Genomic DNA, 25,188 nt, shown 5'->3' on the forward strand with positions numbered 1-25,188 from the left:
TGAGGAAACTGCTGCTGATACGGAATCCAAACATGGACCACATCAGTGGTGCCAACAGAATAGAAAGAGCTGCCAGGGGGATCTGTCATAATGTGCTTTTTAATATCCTTGAATAACACTGCCATTTCAGCTTCTTTTAAGCATCTTCCTCTTTTCATCTGCCCCCACACCCTTCAGTCTCTGCTCTGTATGACAGCAGCTTTCTGCTCATGGTGCCACTCTGGCTGCTGCCTCCAAAGCTGTGCTGCCAGGATGCCTTTGATAGACTTCTTTCAATTCTTCTCAAAAGTTTTCCTTGAACTGAAACTACTAATGTGACCGTCTGGGTTCTGTTACTGGCAGTCTTCTGCCTCCTAGTGGAAGCTACCAACATTTTGCACCACCTGCAATAGAAAGGCTTTTGTTCTCTGAAAGTACAGCTGTTGTTCATGAGCAGTCACAGAGGGACCACCTTTCCTGGCCTTTAGAAGTGGAACTGTGGCATGAATGTTAGGGCCAAAGCTAGTAGGTCACGTAACCTCTACATAACAACCTTTGACAGCTCTGCTACAAATCAATGTAACAGCTTAGCAAGACAGGAGCAAAACTTTACAATCATGGCTTATTCTACCCTAACTGCTCCAGTCAAAGTCATTTTTGACCACATTGAGTCCAGTCCAGCAAAGTTCAGCAGTGGTACTACAGGAAAACCAGAGTTACCACAGATTCAACTTTGAGATGGGAAAACAAACAAAAGGGCAATTGTTTTTGTTGTTTGTTTGTCCAGGGTTGTCATTTGACTTGTGGCCTAAGAGGTGGAGAGGGACACGCCCTTCAGAGACCAGCAACAGTCACACCAAAAGCATAAGAAGTCCTGCAGCATCTTTATCTATCAAACAAATCAGACCTTTTATGCAAGTCCAGCTTGTGGAGGCCTTTTTGGTGAACAGGGAAGTCTGTGCTGCCATTTATGGTAGTTTTAATGAACTGCATCTCTGTCAACACTGAAGGCTTGTGCTGCTGCTCATACGCTTTCCTCCCTTTTGGGTACTAGCTTCTCCTAAAAGAAGAGATTGCAGGGATATTTGCCAACTGTGTTTTCATAACTTGCACCTTGTGAAACACTTGCAGTCCCATGAGGGCTGTGCGGAAATTGCAGTGAGGAACTCAGCGTGCCGTCTTATGACAGTGCACGCAAATGTGGGGCAAATACCTCCCATGGTCAGCTGTGGGGGGGTGACCTGCTGGGACATTCCTGGCCTGTGGGGTGACAGTCAAACTGACTGTCTCCAGTTGCTCTGAATGCCAGTGACCAGTAATAAACTCATAGTCATTCAGTGTCAGGAAGTGACAAGACTGGCTGAGTAATACAAGGACAAACCCACAAGTTTTCACTCAAACATCGTTACGAATAAAAAAGCCATTCTTATTTTATGAGAAGGAAGTTTTGCTGGCAGTCAAGATGAGATTTTCCAGTTTTCCAGACAGATCAAGACAACTTTGAACATGCATAATATTACTTTCTAATCAAAAGCTTCTTGTCTGCTCTCACCAGAATTCCCCTTCACAGACGAGACAATTCCATCCATTCTACTTAGTGAAACAGATGTTATATAGATCTGTTTATTACAGCTTTGATCACAACTTAAACTGACAAGAACATACCTGCCATTGTATGGAACGCCTGTGATGATGATGACAATAGCAACAAACTTCCCTGAAAGATGTTGGTTAGTTGGTTAATGGTCTTGGTTTGTAACATGTTGCTGCAGTTTTAGTAGAGTCATCACAGAGTTATTAGTTGCTTATCACATTATTCATCTGAACTACAAAACTCTGTGCTTGATTTGCTCATTTTATGACATTTATGACTTTTTTAAAAATAAAAACGCTCCCTGTTGTGTTTTAATTGTGAAATTTTTAACCAAATTCCAACAACCTAAATGTCTTAAAAAGGCCATATTTCATGTTCATCTGAAGCCTCTGTTTCCAAAATCTCCTCTACATGGGCGTGGCCGTTGGTGCTGAGCTGAGTAGCCCCACCCTTAATCCCCCCATTCTGCAAGCTTTATCTTGCCTGAGAAAAGAGCTCAACACAAGCGGGGCGGGGGCACAAAGGATACCGACTAACAGTCTCTATTCTCCAAAGTTTCTCTTCAGTGATAAAAAAAACTGTGAAAAGTGACATTTTTGGTTCCAGGTCAACCCTTTTAGAACAATCTGCAAAATGACAAAATGAATGTGTGTGCCAGAGCCTGCTTAATGAAATGACACACCAAAAAGAACTTTGATAAAAACATAAAAAATGTCCGGCCGGGATTCTACTTTGCTTTATGTGTTGGCTACTAGTCTACTTTGAATGACATTAGAATTTAGGCTTCATTGCAGCAGCAACGTTCTCCTTCATAAGAAAAAGGCCACACGTACTCAAAAAAGATGATTTTCATCAGACGGGGACAGAGGGGGACAATATTTTGGATCAATCATTAAGGTCAAAAGTTGTGTAACGATAAAGTACAGTAGAATAGTTTTTAAAAACTATTCATATTCTGGGGCAGTGGATGTAGTCTACTGGCTTTTATTTTGTTTCTTTTTAAAAAAACAGGCTATTGGGGTCTGTGGGCATTCCGTAATATTTTACTAAAGAAACTTTTCTTAACCTAACTTGTAACAAAGCCTATACTGAAATAAATGTGTTTACAAACAGAAAACAAAAAAAAAACAGTCTACAATGTTGTGCTTGTGTTTGAAATAAACTGTAAAATCATCGTCTGGGTGTAAAAATCATAATGTGCTTTGTTTTGTTGCATTTCTACATCTACTTTAGAAATTCATAAACTCAATGTACACATGTTGATGTGGAACCTTTGACTGTATCTGAGAACTGGACCAAGTTAGTGAGATGTCATTCATAGAAAGTGGTTTACTTGCATTACGTCATCGAGTGGGAGTGACGTCCAAATACGAAGACACTTCCATAACTTGCTGTTTGGAGGGCTAAATGTAAGGGTTGGGAGAACCTGTAGGGGGATAATTTGTATTCATCCAATTTTTCTATGGCAACCACTTGAAAGCAGGCTCTGGAATATCTATCAATCATATTTTGAGTGTTCACCAGGCATCTGATTGAGCAGTTTATAACTCGAGTAACTTGCACTGAAGAAAAAAATATCATGAAAAAAGTAGGATGATCAAGAACTTGAAAAAAAAAGATATTAGTGCAAGAATAGTTATTTGAACAATTCAAATTAATTTTATTTCTATAGCACCTTTCATGTAAAAAATAGTTTAAGGTGCTGTACATAAAAACAACAAGAATACAGAAAACACCAGTCCCTATTCATGCAATAAAATAATTAAATAAGCCCCACACAATAAAATACACAAAAACAAACACAAGTAAAAGAGAAATGACTAAAGGAAAAAAAGCTAAAGAAGAGAGAACCCAAAATTATAATTATAATGACTGAATAACAGACGTTTATTTCTGAATAGAAGTGTATGGGATTTTGGCTTCCTGGACCCAGTGGATGCTTCCTGTTTGGAATGTGAAGGGGGAGGAGTCGCTCAGTCCAGTCAATGTGTGTGACACAGAAGCTTTGATGGGAAAAAAAAATCCTTCTATGGCTTTCCACAAAGTTATATTTTGTAGGGAAAACAAATTTTCTACCCAAATTGAACTTTGAGACTCAAACTCAGAACACAGCTCCTCACATATGCTTGCAGTGTTCACAAAGCTGAGATTTCATGCAGAGTTTCACATCAGGCGAGTTAATGGCCTAAAGCGTTTCTGTTCTACATCCAGTTGGTTTAAAAGCTGGTGCCAGAGTTTTTACCAGAACAAGGTCAACTGATCATTCCTGTTCACACTTGTTTTTAGATTTTTACAGCTAGTTTATACATCAACTAATAGTGTTAGAAACATAGGGGTTTACAAACCAGAGTTTAGATTAGCATAAAGAAAGAAAAAAGCTGGTAGAACCCAGAGTTAGAACCAAACAGAATTTTCTAACCGCTATGAGCTCAAATGTGCTTCAACTGTAATCATATTGAAATCACTGACTGCAAGGACCATACTGTCTTCGCACTTGGAACGATTTCACTGCCTTTCAGCGAAAATGTGTGACCCCCGCCGCATGCTCGAAAAGTCACCAAAATGTGCACACACCTCGGATAAATTGAAAATGAATTTTCCACAAAGTCAACGTCACCCCCCCGAAGACGATGACATCACTTCGAGCGATCCCGTCCAAAAAATAAATGAGCCGAAAATCGTGTATGGGGCCGAAAGAAATTTACTTCAAGACACAGTTACGAAAGCAAAACACACGTGTTGGGGATGTCACAAAGAAGTTTTGAAATCATTATGGGATGTCGACAAGACCTACGGCTTGGCGGCAATTTTGTGGCGAACTCTGAGAATAGCCGATTTTTGTGTTTTTGCACGGTATGGGAAAACAACACTTTTGTTTGAGCAATAGTTAGCATAATTAGCGTTTTAAGAAATGTGTTTTTCTGAGAGAGTTGATGACGCTGATCGCAATGCTAGCATTTTTAGCAACATTAGCTTAACCTCCATTGTTAACATAATTACCAGATGCAGCTTAGACAAACCTTGATAAAAGGTGGGCGGTTGGGCGGCGGTGCTGCGTAGATGTAGGCAGCGATGGCGCGGCTGTGGTGCGTAGAGGTGGGCAGCGAGGGAAGGGGCGGGTAGCGCCTGCGGGCCATCCAACGCCGCTTGCGGCTTTAATTATTAGTTATTATTAGTTTAAACAATATTAATGAATGTGTGTGATGCGTCTTTTTAATAAAGTTTTGGCCTAATTCTGCTGAAGTCTTTGTAAATCACTTTTTTAAATTGAATTCCCCACCTGGGTGAGTGTCGGAGTATGGAAAAAATGGAGGCCACACCAATGAATGGTGGGATAACTAAAATGTGGCTGAAACTTCACACCATATGGGGCGAGATGTCTGTCACACATAGGACACAGAAACAACATACAAACAACAAATAACAAACGCTAATTTAAAAGGTATACAATCAGGATTAGATACAATATTAAAACAGCATACAGCTTCTTTCAAAAGAAAACTGTTCACACTTTCCACTGTAATATTCATGAAATGAACATGAAAGAGTAGCAACCTGTAGTATTCCACTTTAGTGTGTTTTTGTTTCCACAATTATATTTTACAGCTCAGTAAAGCCTAGAAGCTAAAATCCCAGACCATTACAAGGCCTAATAAAGCACCGCAGCCCTGCCCTGCAATGCAAAGAATCTCACACACAACAGCTCTTTGCATGGGAAGAAGCAACACAGGTGTTAAGAGGTTTTCCAGAGAAAATGTGTTTACCACTCTCATTCCTCTCCTTCAAGCAATGACGCCACATGTTTCAGCCCCTGTAAAAGTTATAGAGGAACTGGAAAGGAGCTTACTAAACCCACAGAAAACCCAACCTGGGGGGTATACCAGAAAGCAGGTTATGCTAGCTCCCACGGTACGTTTGAGGCTAAAGAAGTGTACAACCACCGCTTTCGGTTCCAAAAACAGAGGTTTGTTTCAGGGTATGCTTAGTTCCCCTGGCAACTCATGCTCTGAACATTACCTGGTCTGGAGCAGGTTTAGTTGAAGGTTAGTTTGTTTTCAGAGAGGTGAAGCAGCATGGCGTGTCCATTTGAAGATGATTTAGTGGAAAAAGCTCAGATAATACTTTTTCCACCGTGAGAGGGTGATAAGACCACATATGGATGTTGGAAAGATAAACTTTTTACTTTGATCTAACTTATTTATTTGCTTTAGTTAAGATAAATCAATTCTTTTTAGTTAAGTCAGTTTAAAAATAAGACGTAGTTATCAGACATTTATTTTACTTACATTTACATTAATTCAATTAAGTAGGTGTAACTTTGGTGTTGGTGCTGCTGTTAGATCGGCACCGCAAAGAATTGTGGTATACCATTCCCTTTGCCTGTCTGGACGGATTTGGGTTTAAGTGTGGGTTTTTGACCAATTGTGTTTATTTGTTTAGCTGTTTAACTGTGTTTTGCCCAGCTATTTGTATTGTTATATTTAATTCTTTCTGCACCATGAGTGAGAGGGAGTGAGAGGATGATGAGTTTACATAGCACCCCTACTGCATAGTAGAGTAATGATAAATGCAGAGATATGGTAGATGGTTATATGATTCAAATCTATTTTGTTTCATTCATTTTATTGTTATAAAAATTAGAATATCTGCAGACATATGAGAGTTCAAGAATTACAATAAATTAAGATGGAAAAACTTTAACTGAATTGAAGTAATATGACATTTAGTTAGATAAATATGTAAACGAGTTGTAAAAAAATATTGAGTTGGATAGACGTAAGAAATTAGGTTGAATAAATTTAACTGAATTACTTTTTACCAATTAAATTCATTTAAGTTGGATAAGTTCTATGCGTCACAATGCAAATACGATCAGAAACCCGTGCGTTTACTTTGTCCGTTCCTTTATTCGAAGCAGAAACTCTATCTTTTGCCGATGCAGTAGTATTACTTTTTTGATAGACGTATAGTCTTCATATACAATCAAAAAAATCTCCGACCCCGTCTCACTGAAGTATAGCGCTCTCTTTTTTATCTTCACACGTTTCCATGGTGACCCCGGAAATTGGCGATCCATTGGGAATGTCTTTATGTACTTGTTGTGCACGTGCATTAACCCGGGGTTACCACGTCGAGTGTAATTACGCTAACTCATATCCGGTCTTTTGGAACCGACATACCCCGAGTAAGCAAGTTCAGGCGGATTTCAGCCAGACTTCAGGCTTAAAGTCAGGGTAGTTTAAACATGCTTCCTGGAATACCCCCCTGGTGACATGTAAAATAAACACATGACACCTGACATTACATCTGCTGGTCAGGCTCATCAAATGCAGCTGGAAGGAAACAAGAGGTCAGGTCGATTTGGGTCAAGACATAATATCTTAATCAGCAGAGCTGCTACTCTGGGATGTCAGGCTCAGGTTCACCTGTTCAAATAACAGATTGTTGCAAAACGAAGAGAATAAAGATACAGAGTCCAATGAGGATCAAAGCAAAGTGAAAATGGAAAGCAAAAAAAAGATTGGCTGTTTAAATGGCAGAAACGTTTAGCAAAGTGAATAAAATAAACATAACATACATATATATATATATATATATATATATATATATATATATATATATATATATATATATATATATATATATTATTTGGCTGAGGGGGTTCAGACCTATACCCCACTGCTGTTCTGCATAGGTCTGAACCCCCTCAGCCAAATAATCACCAAGACTGGCTATGGATACCGACTCAGAAATGGGGCCAACATCAGTCACCTCCTATACATGGATGACATCAAGCTATATGCTAAGAGCGAGCGTGACATTGACTCCCTGATCCACACCACCAGGATCTACAGTACTGACATTGGGATGTCATTCGGGCTCGAGAAATGTAGCCGGATGGTGACTAAGAGAGGCAAGGTAGTCCACACAGGAGGGGTCTCACCCCCAGAAGGAACAATAGCAGACATCGAGGACAGTTACAAGTACCTTGGAATTCCACAGGCAAATGGCAATCTGGAGCAGGCAACAAGGAAAGCTGCAACAGCTAAATATCTCCAACGAGTAAGGCAAGTCCTGAGAAGCCAGCTCAATGCTCAGGGCTTGTTCCTGAACTGCCAGGATGAGTGCTTCAGTGCTGTCCTGTAGGCCAGCCCTTTCTAGCCATCGGTAGGACTTCTTGATTTTAGCCACTTCAGTTATGGTTCGGTGGTACATCCCATGCAGGGGTTTGTCCTCCCATGAGGATCTGTCCTCCAGCACTGTATCCTCTGCTCTCCATTGCCTGAGACATTCACTGAGCACACTGTCAGTTGGAGCCTTGAGCTTGATGTATTCATGGATCTTGGATGTTTCATCCTGGATAGTGGCTCTACGCTCACTAGTCCTTCCTTGCGGCTAGCATACAGTCTCAGGGTGCTGGATTTGGGATGGAACCCTCCATTCATGTTGAGGAGCTTTTGTGTCTTAACATCCGTGGTCTGTATCTCTTCCTTTGGCCATCTTATTATTCCTGCAGGGTATCTGATAACTGGCAGTACATAGCTGTTTATTGCCCGGATCTTGCTCCTGCCATTGGGCTGGCTTCTCAGGACTTGCCTTACTCGTTGGATGTATTTGGCTGTTGCAGCTTTCCTTGTTGCCTGCTCCAGGTTGCCATTTGCCTGTGGAATTCCAAGGTACTTGTAACTGTCCTCAATGTCTGCTATTGCTCCTTCTGGGAGTGAGACCCCTCCTGTGTGGACTACCTTGCCCCTCTTTGTCACCATCCGGCTACATTTCTAGAGCCCTAATGACATCCCAATGTCCGTACTGTAGATCCTGGTGGTGTGGATCAGGGAGTCAATGTCACGCTCACTCTTAGCATATAGCTTGATGTCATCCATGTAGAGGAGGTGACTGATGTTGGCCCAATTTCTGAGTCGGTATCCATAGCCAGTCTTGTTGATTATTTGGCTGAGGGGGTTCAGACCTGTGCAGAACAGCAGTCGGGACAGACCATCACCTTGGTATATCCCACATGTGATGGACACTTGTGCAAGTGGCTTCCCATTGGCTGCAAGGGTGGTTTTCCACAGCTTCATTGAGTTTCCTATGAAGGCTCTTAGAGTCCTGTTGATGCTGTACAGCTCCAAGCATTCAGTGATCCAGGTGTGTGGCATTGAGTCATAGGCTTTTCTTGTAATCAATCCAGGCTGTGCACAGGTTGGTGTGTCGTGACCAGCAGTCTTGACCGACTGTTCTGTCAACCAGGAGCTGGTGTTCGGCTCCTCTGGAGTCTCTACCAATGTCGTTCTGTGTGTTGCTCCTGTATTGATCCATCTGCCTATGTATCTTGGTTGCAATGATGCCTGACATGAGTTTCCATGTTGGAAACTCATTGGATGGGACTGCACCCTTTGAGGGATCCTTCTGGATCAGGATCGTTTGCCCTTCCGTTAGCCATTCGGGGTAAGTCCCATCTCTTCGCAGCTGGTTCATTTGTGCCGCCAGGTGCTCGGGGAGTGCGGTGAGTTTCTTTAGCCAGTAGGCATGTATCATGTCAGGGCCCAGTGCTGTCCAGTTCTTCATACCTGAGACTCTTTCTTGGTTGTCTGTACGGAGCCCGTGTCCTGACATTAAGATATAAAAATATATCTTGTTCCCACAGATTAATATCTTGTTCCCACAGGTTATTATGTCGTTCGCACGAAATACTATTCCGTTCCCACAAGATACTATTCCGTTCCCTCAAAATACTATTCCGTTCCCTCGAAATGATTAACTCGTGCGAACGCAATAATTATGTCGTTCGAACGCAATAATTAATCCGTTCGAACGCAATAATTATTCACGTCTTAAGTCATTCACGCGGATATGCTCTCTGTACGCCGGCAAAACTAAGCCGCTTTCAGCGTTAACTTCCGTGTCTCTGTGACCCATATTCGTTCAAAAAAGGAACATGAAAAACAAAAATGATCACTTTATTACTGTCTCAATGAATATAAGAAAAATATCAAAAGATTTATGATAACTAGGCTGCTTTGTCATACGATAGCTCCTGCTAGGCTACTACTAGCGCCGCCGCAGAGCTCTTTGATGTATGCCGGCATTTGGGCAACTGGCTGGTCGGTTGACAGACAGCTGATATTGTAGTTTAGGGTCGAATAGGAATAATAATATTCAGGACTTGTCTTTTATTAACTTTAGCAGTCAGTTGCTTTACATTCGAAGGCTATAAGGATACATGCTAACTGACTAGCCGATCATTGATCCTGTTATTAATTTACGTCATAGATTTACAGCAGATACCTTCACATTTCTGTCTGTGTGTGTCTCATTACATTGCATTGAAGACACGCAGGATGTTTAAAGAACAGATTTATTTATTTTAAAAAGCACATAAGCATCCATCGTATTCACGTTCACATCATCTGGTACGCCCTCCGGTCATCTTGCTGCAAAAGCCGCTTCCTGCCGCTACTTCCGTGTCTCTGTGAGCATTCAATAGGGGTAAAAATAAAAGCAAGAATGGTCGATCTGTTATTTTCTCGATGAAAATCTGAAAAATATCATATTAAGCTGGCTGCTTCGCCTAAAGCACTTACCTTTAGCTCGTAGCATAACAACAATAGCAGTACTTCACGTTTCCCAGCATGCTCAGCGGCCAATCATTGGTCTTGTTGTTAGACCTTGGCCACAGGGACACGATGATTGGCCAATGATTGCAGCAAGGCATTCTGGTAAACGTGACGTACTGCTATTGTTGTTATGCTACGAGCTAAAGGTAAGTGCTTTAGGCGAAGCAGCCAGCTTAATATGATATTTTTCAGATTTTCATCGAGAAAATAACAGATCGACCATTCTTGCTTTTATTTTTACCCCTATTGAATGCTCACAGAGACACGGAAGTAGCGGCAGGAAGCGGCTTTTGCAGCAAGATGACCGGAGGGCGTACCAGATGATGTGAACGTGAATACGATGGATGCTTATGTGCTTTTTAAAATAAATAAATCTGTTCTTTAAACATCCTGCGTGTCTTCAATGCAATGTAATGAGACACACACAGACAGAAATGTGAAGGTATCTGCTGTAAATCTATGACGTAAATTAATAACAGGATCAATGATCGGCTAGTCAGTTAGCATGTATCCTTATAGCCTTCGAATGTAAAGCAACTGACTGCTAAAGTTAATAAAAGACAAGTCCTGAATATTATTATTCCTATTCGACCCTAAACTACAATATCAGCTGTCTGTCAACCGACCAGCCAGTTGCCCAAATGCCGGCATACATCAAAGAGCTCTGCGGCGGCGCTAGTAGTAGCCTAGCAGGAGCTATCGTATGACAAAGCAGCCTAGTTATCATAAATCTTTTGATATTTATCTTATATTCATTGAGACAGTTATAAAGTGATCATTTTTGTTTTTCATGTTCCTCTTTTGAACGAATATGGGTCACAGAGACACTGAAGTTACCGCTGAAAGCGGCTTAGTTTTGCCGGCGTACAGAGAGCATATCCGCGTGTATGACTTATGACGTGAATAATTATTGCGTTCGAACGGATTAATTATTGCGTTCGAACGACATGATTATTGCGTTCGCACGAGTTAATCATTTCGAGGGAACGGAATAGTATTTTGAGGGAACGGAATAGTATCTTGTGGGAACGGAATAGTATTTCGTGCGAACGACATAATAACCTGTGGGAACAAGATATTAATCTGTGGGAACAAGATATATTTTTATATCTTAATGTCAGGACACGGGCTCCGTATGTCTGCCACTGTGATGGTTACTGGATTCTGTTCGGGGAGGTTGCTATATTCCTTTCTCAGAGAGACCAGCCACTCGGCATTGCTGTTATGTGCTGTCTCTTTCTCCCATATACTTTTCCAGTACTGTTCAGTTTCTAGCATTGGTGGGTCTGCTCGGCTGTTTTGACCCTGCCACTGAGCGTACACTTTCGCAGGTTGAGTTGCGAACAGCCTGTTTATCAGTCTGGCTTCATTGTCTCTTGTGTACCTCTTTAGGCAGCTGCTCAAGGCTAGTAGCCTTTGTTTGGCAGTTTCCAGTGCTTCTTTGAGCCTCTGTCAGCTGACACACATCCCTCCGAGCTGCCTTGATTTTGGCCTCTAACCGTTGGTTCCTTAGTGGGTATTGTTTTATATATATATACACATGCATACACACACACACATACACACACACACACATACATATAAAATATATACACATATATACAACAAACCCCTGGTTGTTTGAATGCCTCTCCTATCTACAATAGCTTCATTTGCTCCCACTAGCTGCCATAAAGCATTCGACATTAAAAGACAAAAAGAACAGCAGCTTCTGTTTTGAAAAATTGCTGGATGTTTGACAGGAAATCCCGCAGATTGGCTGATCATCCTTTCAGCGCTCCTCTCTTCCTTAAAAGGCCTTTAATGGATCCCAGCAGAGTGCTGCTTATCCAGCTTTCCCCAGTGCAACCTCTGCCCTCAGCCACATGTCGCTGCTAAGCTATCGCCAGCAGCAGGATGCTGACACTCACAAAACTGAGATTAGAAAAAAGACCAATGCCCTTTCTTAATTTAAAGACTCACAAACACAACATGATTACGAAAAAATATGATCCTCTCTTACAGCTGCCTTTTACCTGGAACTGCCATATACATCCCTGTCTGCAAAGTTACACCCACCTCTGTGTGTTCCACCAGAACTGAGAACAGAGATAGCATTTTAGAAACAACTGAGAGGAACAACTTTCTAAGAGTGATGCTGAAAAACTCATCCATGCATTTGTTACGTCGAGGCTGGATTACTGTAACTCCTTGTTAGCAGCGTGTCCTAAGAGTTCCTTAAGAAGTCTCCAGCTTGTTCAGAACGCAGCTGCTAGATTGTTAGCTGGAACCAGCAGAAGAGATCACATCACTCCTGTGTTAGTTTCGCTCCATTGGCTCCCAGTTGATTCTAGAATTAAGTTCAAGATCCTCCTGTTAACCTATAAGGCCTTACATGGAATGGCCCCGTCCTATATTAAGGACCTCATAGTCCCTTACCAACCAATCAGAACACTTCGCTCGCAAAATGCAGGACTGCTTGTGGTTCCTAGAATTAGTAAAAGTACGGTTGGAGGTAGAGCGTTTAGCCACCAAGCCCCTGTCTTATGGAATAAACTCCCAGCTCATGTAAGAGAGGCCGACTCAGTTTCTACATTCAAAGCTAGACTGAAAACATTCCTCTTTGGACAGGCTTATTGTCAGACTAGTTAGTATTCAGAGATTATTTAACTTAATGTTAGTTTGTTTAAATTAAACTTAATAATAACTATTTCTTTTAAAAGGCTGCTAGAAGTTGAAGCTGGGGTAACTATGGTGCACTGGGGTTCTGTCCTCTTTCCTTTTTACTTCTACCCTTCCTCTCCTCTATTCTTGATCATAATTTATCATTTAGTTCTCCATGCCTCTGTTTGGTGCAGTGCGATTCATGTATTGTCCCTCTTTTCCTCTCCCCTCCTGGGGAGTGGGAGTGCTTCCAGACCCCAGTTGGCTCATCCGTGCTCCAGTTCCTGACCGTTTACCTCGCCTCTGCTCCTGCTCCCACACCTGGCTGTGGTTCCTGTCTCCGGCTCGACTCGCGCCTTTGACTGTCCCCACAACCACGGCTGGATGAAGCTCGTCTGCTGGACTTTATATATGTAGTTGTAGATTTAGATAAGTTAATTCTTCTCTAAGAGTTCTGGTAAATCGCCTGTCCGTCCTGGGGGAGGATCCCTCCTTCATGTGGGCACCCCTGAGGTTTCTTCGTTTTTTCCGGAATCCGGTTTTTTTGGGAGTTTTTCCTTACCGCGAAGGGGGGTCTAAGGGCAGGGATGCCAGTATAGCTTAGTCAGTTTGTTAGTTCATTTTAGTATTTTTCTATTGAACTCTTTGTATTCGTGATCCTTTTGATTTCATGTTTTACTTCGAAGCCCATCGAGACGACTGTTGTTGTGATTTTGGGCTATACAAATAAAATTGAATTGAATTGAATTGAATTGAGGAAAAGCAATAAAGTAAAAGTCAAAATGTCGACTTTGATCAAGTATCAATGTTTAGGGCTTTCTGTGCTGTATAAAGAAAATCAGTAAGAGTAGTTTTTTATGCAGTTTTTCAGCCAAAATCCAAAAACCTGTGTTGTTTTGTAGGACTCTGCAGAGCAGCAGACATTCAGCCTCAGAGTTGTGGGTGGGACCGTTAGCATGGAGCAACCCCACCCCCTTTTCCCCCCGTATTGCTGAGAGCAAAGCGAATAAAGACATACTCAGAAATGCAATTTTGAGCTTCCTTTTCTTTATATATGTCCTCTATCATCAGAAAATGCTAAAAACACCATAAACACAATTTGCATTCAACAAGAAATAGTGGTTGCAGCTTACTAGAAGTGTTTTTTAGTCACTTCTACAGTAACAGCATTTGACATGCTGTTGGTGTAGAAACCTCCCAGCTTTCACAAAAGCCAAGAAAAACCCCAAAAAGATGGGGCAGAGCAGAAAATATTATCCTTAATTTATCAAAATTCAGGAAGGCGACACAACAAGCATCAAAGCGTTATGACTCACAAGTCGGTGTGCTCACGTGATGATACAATAACAGCAATTATCCTTAAGATAGATTAGCACACAATTCAAAGAAGACATGCAACATGTCAGCTTCTAAACACTACAGTTTTGAAGCAGTTTTACTTTTAGCCTTTAACATATTGTGACAAAGTAGTTTTCTACTTGTCACCCGTCTGTCATAACTCATCACCTGTAAACACATAATGAATAATCACCTCTTTGATTTTTGTAATGTTTCTCTCCTTCTCTTCCTGTTGCCCAAGGAACAAAATGGTGGCCAAGGTCTTTTACTTACTGTTTAATAGTTGGGCACAGGAAGTGGAAAGAATTTGGATTTCTTTGTGTATACATTTTGTTGTAATGATTTCAGTTGTTTGTTTATTTATGTATGTCTTTATTTGCAGGACTTTTACTGTTTTATTTACAAGACATTTCTATCTTTTGTTGTAATTATTTGAAATGTTTGTTTAAATGTGACTTCCTTCCTGGGTGTGGCCAGCCAATTAACTGGAGCCCATAAAAGAGAAGGAGCTCAGTGTGAAGGGACGTGTGAGCTGTGCAGCCAGAGTGTGAGACCAGAGAATAAAACCTGTTCCTGAACTTAAGAGTCATCTGCCTCCTATGTACACCAGGCCACTCTTGTCACATCACATTGTGACACATATGATGATGAATAAGGTTTTTGTTTTCTCTGACTCAACCTAAACTTCTCGATAAAAACTGATTTGGTTGAGAACTACCCACAGCAGATGATCAAGACTGACAAAACATACTTTTTTTAATTGGTGGACTATACCATAACTATATTTATGGGCCACCCCCCTTGGGTCAGGCGGCCCAGTAACACAGACACGCTGGTACATGCTGTGATAGAGGACAGAGGGAAGACAGCCAAGCCTGTCCTGTCCAGCAAGCTGCAATTCAGAGCAGCCAATGACACATCAGTGAGCAACCTTAGAAAGAGCTGACTGATTATAACTGGGTTCTGATTCATTCAAAAGATATACCACATACTCAACCCAGCATCAATTTTTATTTCATGGTATTAGCAGGACGTTAGTTGTTATTTTATTAAAATTGACAGAAGGTAGTAGTCCACATTTTAGCTGTTTTTTCCAGCATACCTGTTGATGGCAGTTGATAAGACCTTTGAAGATTCATTAACTCTTTAACAGCTTTAGCTCCATTCTTCTGACTTCTGTAACTATTCAACGCTTTGTAATTCCAGCAGATTCTCAAGTGGAATAAAGCAGCTTTGCGATGATTTTCAACATTTTTATGTAAACAATGTCTTGGATATCGGTGCATAGGCGATCTGAAAAGCTGTTTTTTTCCGCGTGAGAACAAGCCGATTCACGCTGATCACAAAAACCGGTCGAAGAGTTAAAGTCCCATTAAATGTCACATGTAGCCTTTTCCAAATGTCACAAATGTCACACGACTAGGTGTGTGACATTTGTTTTTCTGCATTTGACCCCTCCACTGGGGGAGACACAGCCGTGCTCAGGAACCATTTGGTGGTTTAACCCCCCAATCCAACCCCTTAATGCTGAGCGTCAAGCAGGGAGGCACTGGGTCCCATTTTTAGAGTCTTGGTATTTGAACTCACAACCTTCCAGTGACAGGGCAGACACTCTACCACAAGGCCACTGGCTGGTCTAAGGGTTCCAATACGTTAAAAAGTGTGTGTTATTTAGGCCTCTCAAACGACATTTCTGGTGTTAAAGGGTTGATAAACTCAGACCTTTTCAAAAGGAGGATAAACAGTGAAATTACACACTGACTGATCTAAAGTTAGGATCTGTCATTTTAACTTTCAGCCAATTTCATCTTTCAGTCAATTTGATAAAAACAATCAAACCATGTAAAAAAAAAACAACTAAAAGAAAAAAAACATTATGAAAACTTGTAGTTTAACTTAAAGCTTAACCTAACGTTTCTGAATCTATGTAAAACATAATTGACGAGATTATGCAGACATTTGCAATATAATACTTCCTGGAGGAACAATCTACCTACAGACTCCAGCTCTATCTCTCAGACCTCAAACTTGTCATTTTTAAACACTTATTTGAAATCTTCCTCGCTTTTATTTATACTACCATAGAGGAAAGAAAAAGGAAACTAGAAGAAAAAATTCTTTCCTTCAGCTTGGTGAACACAGATAAGCACACACACGCACACACACACACGCAAGCACACACTCACACAAGATAAGCAGTCAAAACTTTGGTTACAAGGGAAATTTAGAAACACCAATTATTCTAATCAGGTGACCAGTTACTTTTCCTATAACAAAGGAGACTGCTGCAGCTTCCACTCAGACATAGCTTGAAGCAGCGTGCGGTCTCTAAAGAGCCTGGGTGGTTATGCAAGCAAATTAGCTCTTTGCATGGAAGCACAAGATACTAGAATGCTCCCCACATCCAGGAAAAGTTTTACATTAAACTGTCTTATGGCAAACAGAGATACTCGACAACGACAGTTAGTTTGATTTTTTGGACTCACATCACCAGATAATGCCTCATCCTTCACAATGTCAATTTTTAAATTCCAACCATATTTTGATCCATTGTAAAACCGTCACCACTGGACTTTTAATTAGGATTATATTAATAATGGATTAAATTTATCTGCTCTTTTCCAGACGCTCAAACTTCTTCCAATGTGTCCATCATTCATACTTGGTGATGGTAACTACTGATGGAGCCTCAGCTGCCCTGGGGCAGACTGACAGAGGCGTAGCAGGGAGGGTGAAGTGACTGGGGGGAGCGGGGATCGAACCGCAGACCCTTCGATCATTGGACAACCCGCTCTACCGCCTGATCCCCAGCCGCCCATTATGCCGTTTTTGAGCCAGAATTATTAGAAAATCTGTGTTGTTTTCTAGGACATAGTTCATTAGAAATTCACTTTGGAGTTGTGGACAGAAGTGCAGGTGGGGAGTAAGCCTGTATTCATTTCCCATCACCTCCCTGTTTCCCCTCTCTCCTGCTAGCTTAGAGCTTCTCACACCCCAAACCTTGAATTACTGGAGAAACAAAAATGGTGAGCAATATTGGAGAAACCCAGCAGTTTAGTTTTGATCCACATGGCAACTCAGACGTTACAAACACCTGAGATGATAAGCACTGCAGAAGGATCTACTGGTCTACAAGCGGATGCATCAGGATAGAGCGGACCGGGAACCCTGTGGCCTGCTGGTTGTAGCTTGCAAGTAACAACTACAAGCGGTTTCAAACTGAATTTTTATCCTTCCGCTCCTGATTTACCATGATTTATACAAAGAAATATTCAGAAACGTAGTGTTAGTCTTAATATTCTTTATACATGTCCTCCATCATCAGGAAAAGGCTACATGAAGATATTAAAGACACCAAAACACAATTTTCATTGGAGCGGGTCTCTAAAAGGACGTTTAGAGGAATCCTGCTGATATTGACTGATAAAAAGCTTCAAGAAAGACACCAGAGGACCACATTTTTTCTTTTTTTAAAACAACACTTTGTTCTAAAAGCTTCATCAAAAAGGCAAAAGATACACACTATATCAAAGTTAACACAAATGCTGATATGGTCAAACTTGTGGTCAAAACCTATTTCAAATATCTAATGTATAAAAAAAACTCATATCAAACATTGGGATTTTGAAAAATTTAATCTTTCAAAGGAAATAAAAATTGTACTTAACTCAAGAGTCAAATGTTTTCATTAGCTTAAGCTCCAGTAGTGTTTAGCTCCACTTTATAGTTTTACAAAAAATGTTGTCAATATTGCTTGAATTTCTACATATTAACTGTGACAAGAACCACTTTTTATTGGTAAAATAGTTACTGGTCTGTGGACCAGGTTTTAAGTAGCTGTTAGTCATCAAATCTCTTCTTTTCCAAACTGAAAACTCCTTCACGGATATCAGATATGAATTACTCACAAACACATTACCCACCCCAACTCGAGATCTAAATATCTTTTTGAACTGTTTAGCTGGAAAGAAAAAAAAAGAGGCCGGTCTCCATCAAAGTTCCAAGATGAAATCAGGTCATAAATAGACAAGCAGAGGCATAGATCTGTTTATTTATTCTACAGAGAATCATGGACACAGCTATACAAAACTATACAGTCAAACTACATGTCACCAGTGTGAACTTTTGAATTCCTACAGAGAACAAGCTCCCTAAAGCTTTGCACGCATCCAGGCTGAAAAGCTGCTTGGAATAATGAGAGGAAAATGCCTGTGTCTGCCTGTGTGTGCCTTAATAAGGAGCAGGACCTCAGTGATGCACAAATGCTGTCGAGGAGGGAAAGCAGACAAACATGGAGGATAAACACCTGCCACTGAGCAGCTCCTGCTTCCCGTTACAGCACAGAAATAACATTGATCTTAAACAAACAGCATCATTCATGTGTTACGATGCAGCAACCCTTCTCTCCGTCACACAAAGATCCACAGACTGACTGTCCAATATCTGCTGTGAGCAGTCATGTCAGGGCCACTGGGAACGCAGCAGTCTCTGCAAATACTTTTGTTTGACTTTTAGCGTCTCAAAAACAATCTGAGAATGTTTACAGACAGCAACACACACAAATCTGAGGGAAAAAAAGAGAGACATGTACACACAAACACAGACACAGAGTGCTGAGTCATTGAAAAGGAGAAAGGATGATTCAGCGACAGTCAAGCAGTTAGACTTTCACAGTAACAAAGATATAGAAAGAAACAAAACCAAGAAAACTATCATATATTATGAGAGAAGCTCTTCCTTCTTCCGGAATAAACCAAGAAGAAAAAAAAGATGACAAAGTAATGACACCTAAACTTTGAAGAGAAAGCTGGATGTCCCTTAAGAAGAACACAGTGGAAGTGAGTCATGACACCTATCTAGATTTTCTGTTCACTTGTTAGGACTGATCAGACTTTCTGGCTTTGCTTTACTCATTCTTCCATTTTTATCAAAACCAAACTAAGTCACATGAACATTAAAGGCCCTCTGAACGTCATCACCGAGGGAATAATAGGATAGCAGATGTTCAAATGACAGCACAAAACAAATGTCACTGTTGCTCGACAGCACCTGTTAAAAAAACTTGTGTCGTGGCTAGAAAGAGGCTGACCATCAGGGATCAGACTAAACCACCCTCTGGTTGAGGTCAGAGGTCAGCACAGCCTGCCAGCCGTTGTGAGGTCGCACATCAAAGTGAAGCACTTGTGTTAATCCACTCGACTCAGGCAAAATGCATTCTCAGGCTGCTTGGAAGAGTGACGGCAAACATGTGCACCAATCAATAAAACACTCAGAGGCCAGGAGCTGCAGCATGCGTGACACAAACACTGAGTCACGGCAGCCAAAAGCACAGCAAGGTGCTCTGTAAACCATCATAGGCTTGCACCTGTGCTGAGCCAGTGACACTAAAAATAGAGACATGGAGCAGACCCTCCCTCTAAAACACACAAAGTTTTCCCATCAGGCTTCAGCTGCCGACGTCCTCACCTTTGTACTTCTCCCTGACATTTTCATAAGCTTGAATGAAGTCCTGCTCCTCTGCATTTGGGGGCAAAAAGGTGGGCTCGTACATGGCCATGCTGCTCGTGGGGGCTCCTCTGTCTTCTTCAGGCCAGCTTTTTTCTCTCTTCTCCTGTCAGGATAGTGCGAGACAGCCTCTGCTGTCCTCAGTCTGCTCTTTCAGATGTGTGTGAACCCTCCAAAGCTTCCAACTTTGTTCCACAGCACAGCCCCCCCACTCCTCTCTTTTAGTACCCTCCCAAAGCCAAGCTGAGAAATACTAATATGTGTGAGGCCCCTCCTCTTAAAGGTACAGATAATGAAGCAGAGAGCAGGCTCAGCGTGAGTTAGCTGCTCGCCACGCAGCAGCAGCAGCAGCAGCAGCAGCAGCAGCAGCAGAAGCAGCAGAAGCAGCAGCAGCAGCAGCAGCAGCAGCAGCAGAAGCAGCAGAAGCAGCAGCAGCAGCAGCAGCAGCAGAAGCAGCAGCAGCAGCAGCAGCAGAAGCAGCAGCAGCAGCAGCAGCAGCAGCAGCAGCAGAAGCAGCAGCAGCAGCAGCAGCAGCAGCAGCAGCAGCAGCAGAAGCAGCAGCAGAAGCAGCAGCAGCAGCAGCAGCAGCAGCAGCAGAAGCAGCAGCAGCAGCAGCAGCAGCAGCAGCAGCAGCAGCAGCAGCAGCAGCAGCAGAAGCAGCAGCAGCAGCAGCAGCAGCAGCAGCAGCAGCAGCAGCAGCAGCAGCAGAAGCAGCAGCAGCAGCTAGACCAGAGGCCGCCTGCAGCAGCCTCAGATATCTGACCAGTTTGGCTAAATCCTCCACATGACATTTTTAACAGACAGAAAGAAATGGATAACTTCCAACACCTCATAGTATTTTAAACTCTTAATTTATGAACCAGCAGAACAAATCAAGTATATGGATCCCCTATACGTGTATGGAATTATTTTAAACATTTCCAAAAAATAAAGTAAGAAGCAAAAACCAAAACCTGAAATTCTCACAAAAAGATGGAAAGTGAGAAGATCTGACCAACTTGGAAAATACAAAGAAAATCAATAAGCAAAACACCAACTCTTTGTAAATGCTGTGATAATGAGATGGAGAAAGCAGGAACAGAAGCCAAACTAAGGAGCCCGAGCCCCAAAACAGAAGCAAAGAGCTGGTTTTAGTCTGCCTTTGGGAGCATCTGCTTCCAGGACTTATTTGAGAAATACATCAGCTTTTTTTATTTGTGGGTCGCTTTTCATAGAAGTGTTTGCAAAACCCTTTACAATTATAATTTCCAGCTCTGTGATGATTAAAGCTCATCCTGGACATTTTAAAGAAACTCTTTTCAGAACATATCACCTTAAAAGTTGGTCCTGTAACTTACCTCGGGTTAATGTGAAACTGGGCGTCCTTGAAAGGGCGTTGCTCTCTACGGACCCTCCCTGAATCATTTATGGCTTAACTGCATATTGGGCAAAAAGTCTCAAAATACAAAGTTTAAATGAATGTTTACTCAAGTCTATTCTGCTGCCATGAGGGGAAAGGTGGGAAATCCCCTGAATATGATGCAAGTTCATAAGAACTTAGAATTGGCATGTCTTGCTTAAAAACATAGAGTGACATTTCACCCTAGAAGACAGAGATCAGACTTTGAATAGACTGCAAGCTGAGGGAAAAGCACAAAAGGTGATTGTGACAGACAGAACCTGCCTGGGAATTGAACCAAAAACCTTCTGGCTCTTCAAAAAGAGGTGCTATACACCACTGCCTCTCAAATGACATATGCAATGGAAAAAGAAAAAATATCGACAACAACAAAAACGTATCTTTTTACTATAATTGTATTGATTTAATTTTCATTCAAGGGGTATCTAAACATTCTGGACTTAAAAGTAAATTTAAAATGTTGCTTTGTTTTCTTCAAATTAATTCAGACATGGTCAAATGGGATTTTAAAACCAACACATTAAACTCTAATAAAGGTATAGTATGGCATCAATGCATATTTTGATAACCACTCAAGAAGATTTACTCATTCTGAGTGATTTACAAAGAGCTATTTCAATGTCCCTTTTTTTTACAGTTTCTCAGTTGGTAGAGCCCTTTTCTGCTGCTAATATTATGACTGTTTGTTGATGGAAAATGGTAGTTTTGCTACATTTAGAAACAGGCTGCTCAGCCTCTGGACACCCAAAGCAGGTGTGCAGCATATGATGTCACCCGTGGAAAATGCCCTACTTCAGGCTCCATCAAAACGAAAAAAAATGAAACTTGCCAAGAAGATGTTAAGAAAAAAGTATCAGAAATTCACAGCCGAATTGTGGGCACAAGCGTTGGTGCAGAGCAACCCTGCTTCCCTTCCCATCATTCATAACTAAGAACTCTCTGTTCACATGCTCTCCTGCTAGCTTACAATACAACTTTACCATTTTAAGGGTGTATTCAGACAAGACCCATTTGGTTGAATTAAAGTGAACCAGAATTTGTTTCCTCTGATAACCCAGAACAACTTTTCTGTCTGAATACACCCAAGCAGATCCTGGTCCGTATATATGAGATGTATCTGTCTTTGAACATCTTCATATTGTCTTCATATAAATATTGTTTTGAAATATTTCCTTTGTAATATATATAACATCCACTGGCATTTCCATTGTTCCTGCTATTGTTCTTATCATACATACTTGTTCTACATGTTTTGAAAGTATTTTTTTAAAAACCGCCGTCTCCTCATCCCTGCAGTTTGTAGCATCCTCTGAGTTAAAGCACACGGCACGTCTCCTGTACAGTGACCACCTTGCCGCATGAACCGCTGTACCAAAGTAACAAGGGTTGTTCAAAACTGGTAATTGAAATAGAAAGTTTTAACTTTTAGCAGCACGTCCGTCTGTCTTTCTTTGTTTTGACCCTCTTAGTTCCTGACCAATGACTGAAGAGATCTTTAGTCGCATGGTTTTGCTTACAAGCTTTGGTTTGTAACAGAATGGGGCGCGTGATGCCAGTCTGAATACACACCAAACGCAAGGATTTGGGACTCAATCCGGAACAAATTAAGCAGACTCGAATCGAAACAAAGGATTTTTCCAGTCTGAATACACCCTAAAATTTAATTTCTTAATACAGTATCTGTCCTCCATCATCAGAAAAATGACACAAGAACATTTTAAAAACACCAAAAATACAGTTTTCATCGGAGTGGGTCTTTAACTATTCTGATCAAGTATATACTAGAATTTTGTATTCAAATAAAAAAAGAAAATAACAAAAAAATACATATCACAATATTTTTCTTTTTTCATTAAAAGAATAGGAAGTTGGTTGCTATATCCTAAAACGAAAAAGATTTGGTTTGTGTTTGTCCTCTAGTTACCCTCTTAAGCTGTGGGCTGTTTCAAAGTGGAGTGCAATAAGGGTATTTAAAGGAGGGCAGTTGGAGCACAGGCCTGACCTTTACATCAAAGAGGTTTAAAAAAAAATGAAGGAAAAAAACCTTTTGTGCAACAACTGAATATACAAGATATGCAACAATGACTGCCCAAAGAAAACAAGAAGTCATTAAAAATATAAGCAACGGTCAGTCAATTGCATTGTCAGTCAGCTAGCTGCCTTAATCATCATCATGTTATCAATCAATTACAATCTTTATTTGCAGAAACTGCAGGATCTGATGGACGTTGATGGGATTCGTCATAGTTTGTGGGTTCAGCAGGAAAGGAAGAAGTATGAAGGAAACCAGAAACCCATTTCTACGCTGGTTTGTGCTTATCCTCTGCAGTGAAACGAGGAAAAGAATCTGATGGAAAATCTCTGCTACATTTATTTGGCCAAACCCAAAGTGACATCAGTCAGGAGACTTTCCTGTTAGGAAAGATGATAAGTTCAATCCAAACTGCTTTCTGCTGAAAAGGTCTGTGGCTGACGTTTTTCCCTTTGCTGGACAAAGATTTAGTTTGGTTTAGACGGTCATTGCTGTAAGAAGGGAAGAACATCTGCTCAATGTTTAGTAATAGGAATTGGCCCAATCAACAGCAAACTTTGAGCTTCTCAGTCAGTCGCTCTGTCTATGGTGTCATTAAGGGGTTTCCAAATATTTTGGAAAATTCCATGTAATTAATATATTTTAATTCTTATTTGGAAATGATTTATTCCAAATGGCTCTAGTAAAGTACTATTCACATTATCTCTCCATCCATTTTTCTTTATCCCCTTTGGGAGTCGGTCTGTTGCAGGGCCACAATCAGTACCGCATGCACCTATGGACACTTTAGAGAAACCACTTAACTTGGACTGTGGAGGAAAGCTGGGGTGCCCAGAGAACATGCACGCTCCACACAGAAAGGTGTTTTTACACCAGTGCCTTTTCGCTGGGAGGCAAGAGCGCTAGTCACTACTTCACCGTGTAGTCCGTTCTTCAAGTTCATGGATGAAAATTAAGACTGAGAGAGGAAGTCTGTCACCTAAACCAGTGTTTTTCAACCATTGTACCATGGGAAATGACCCATTCAGTGATGTAAAAGCATTTAGCATCTCCAGGATATCAGCTCTTTCTTCATCCAGACAGGCCCTGATAAAACACTGAGTAGTTAGGAATATGAGAGATCATAAAATACTTTTTTCTTTGTGTTTATTTGATTCTATTGAAGATCCTTTGATAATAATGACGGTACCGCGATTTAGCTGCAGCTTCAGCTCTGTTTTAGGAAAAGTCCCGCCCCTTTAACTGTCTCCACCAATCATTCTTGGAGGCTTAATCACATGTCATCAGTCTGACCAATCAGAAGTGGTTAAAGTCTTCACTTCCTTGTTCTGATTCTGCTCATAAAGTCTCTCAGTTCTAACAAAAATACCAGCTAAAGCTCGTCTTTAGCTGAGGTCAACAGTTTAGTTCTCCTTCCAGGTTTGTGTTTATTAACAGCCAAACATCCCAGAGTTTGGTCCAAGTCATCTTTCTACCTGAAACACTTTTCTAATAACGTCTGGATTATTTTTTATGTTAAACTTATGAAGAAGTAATAACAACATTTAAGAACCAGGATTAAGGTGAAGTGGCCAAAAGACACCATTAAACTAAATTCAAACCATTTAATTATCTAAAAAGAAATAAAACATTTTTGTTAAAGTTTTCAAAGACTTCATCTTTGATCAAGACAAAAGAAAAACTAATAAAACTTCAACAGGTTCACTTTTTGTGCAGCTACAATAAACATAAATATAATGTTGGTCTTTTTGTGTAAAATTTATGAAACATATTGTGATCATATAATTGTTCATAAATTACAGTTGCCTTTGCACCAACATTGAAAAAAAAAATCACAATTTATAAAGAATATATTGGTTTTTTATGTGAGGTTACATCAAATTGCATGCTAATAAACTGAAGGAAAAACAACTACCAGGGTAAAATGTCAAATATTTTAGTTCATAATTATTACTGAAAACTAACTTAACTTTTATTACATCTTTTAAAAACAGCTGCAACTTTCAGCTTTTTCTGCCACAATTATCACAAAAAAAAAAGATCATGGAGGGACTGTAAATCAATACAGACTATGAGTTTC

General features: G+C 40.8%; 1 protein-coding gene across 11 annotated transcripts in view; it reads right to left on the reverse strand.

The window, feature by feature from the left end:
• Positions 1–25,188, reverse strand: part of LOC144984513 (plectin-like) — a 161,602-nt gene that overhangs the window by 112,830 nt on the left and 23,584 nt on the right. For 4 of the 11 annotated variants that reach the window (XM_078933225.1, XM_078933222.1, XM_078933219.1 and 1 more), the window contains exon 1: positions 19,639–19,944. The exons of the other annotated variants lie outside the window; for them this stretch is intronic. In XM_078933225.1, the coding sequence (XP_078789351.1) occupies positions 19,639–19,729 (91 nt within the window). In that variant the 5' untranslated portion in view covers positions 19,730–19,944. Of the gene's footprint in view, positions 1–19,638; positions 19,945–25,188 lie in introns of those variants that run through there. 11 annotated transcript variants of the gene reach the window in all.

The sequence above is a fragment of the Oryzias latipes genome, chromosome 16, assembly GCF_053564925.1.
Source record: "Oryzias latipes strain Hd-rR chromosome 16, Olatipes_Hd-rR_3.1".
NCBI classification, from domain to species: Eukaryota; Metazoa; Chordata; class Actinopteri; order Beloniformes; family Adrianichthyidae; genus Oryzias; species Oryzias latipes.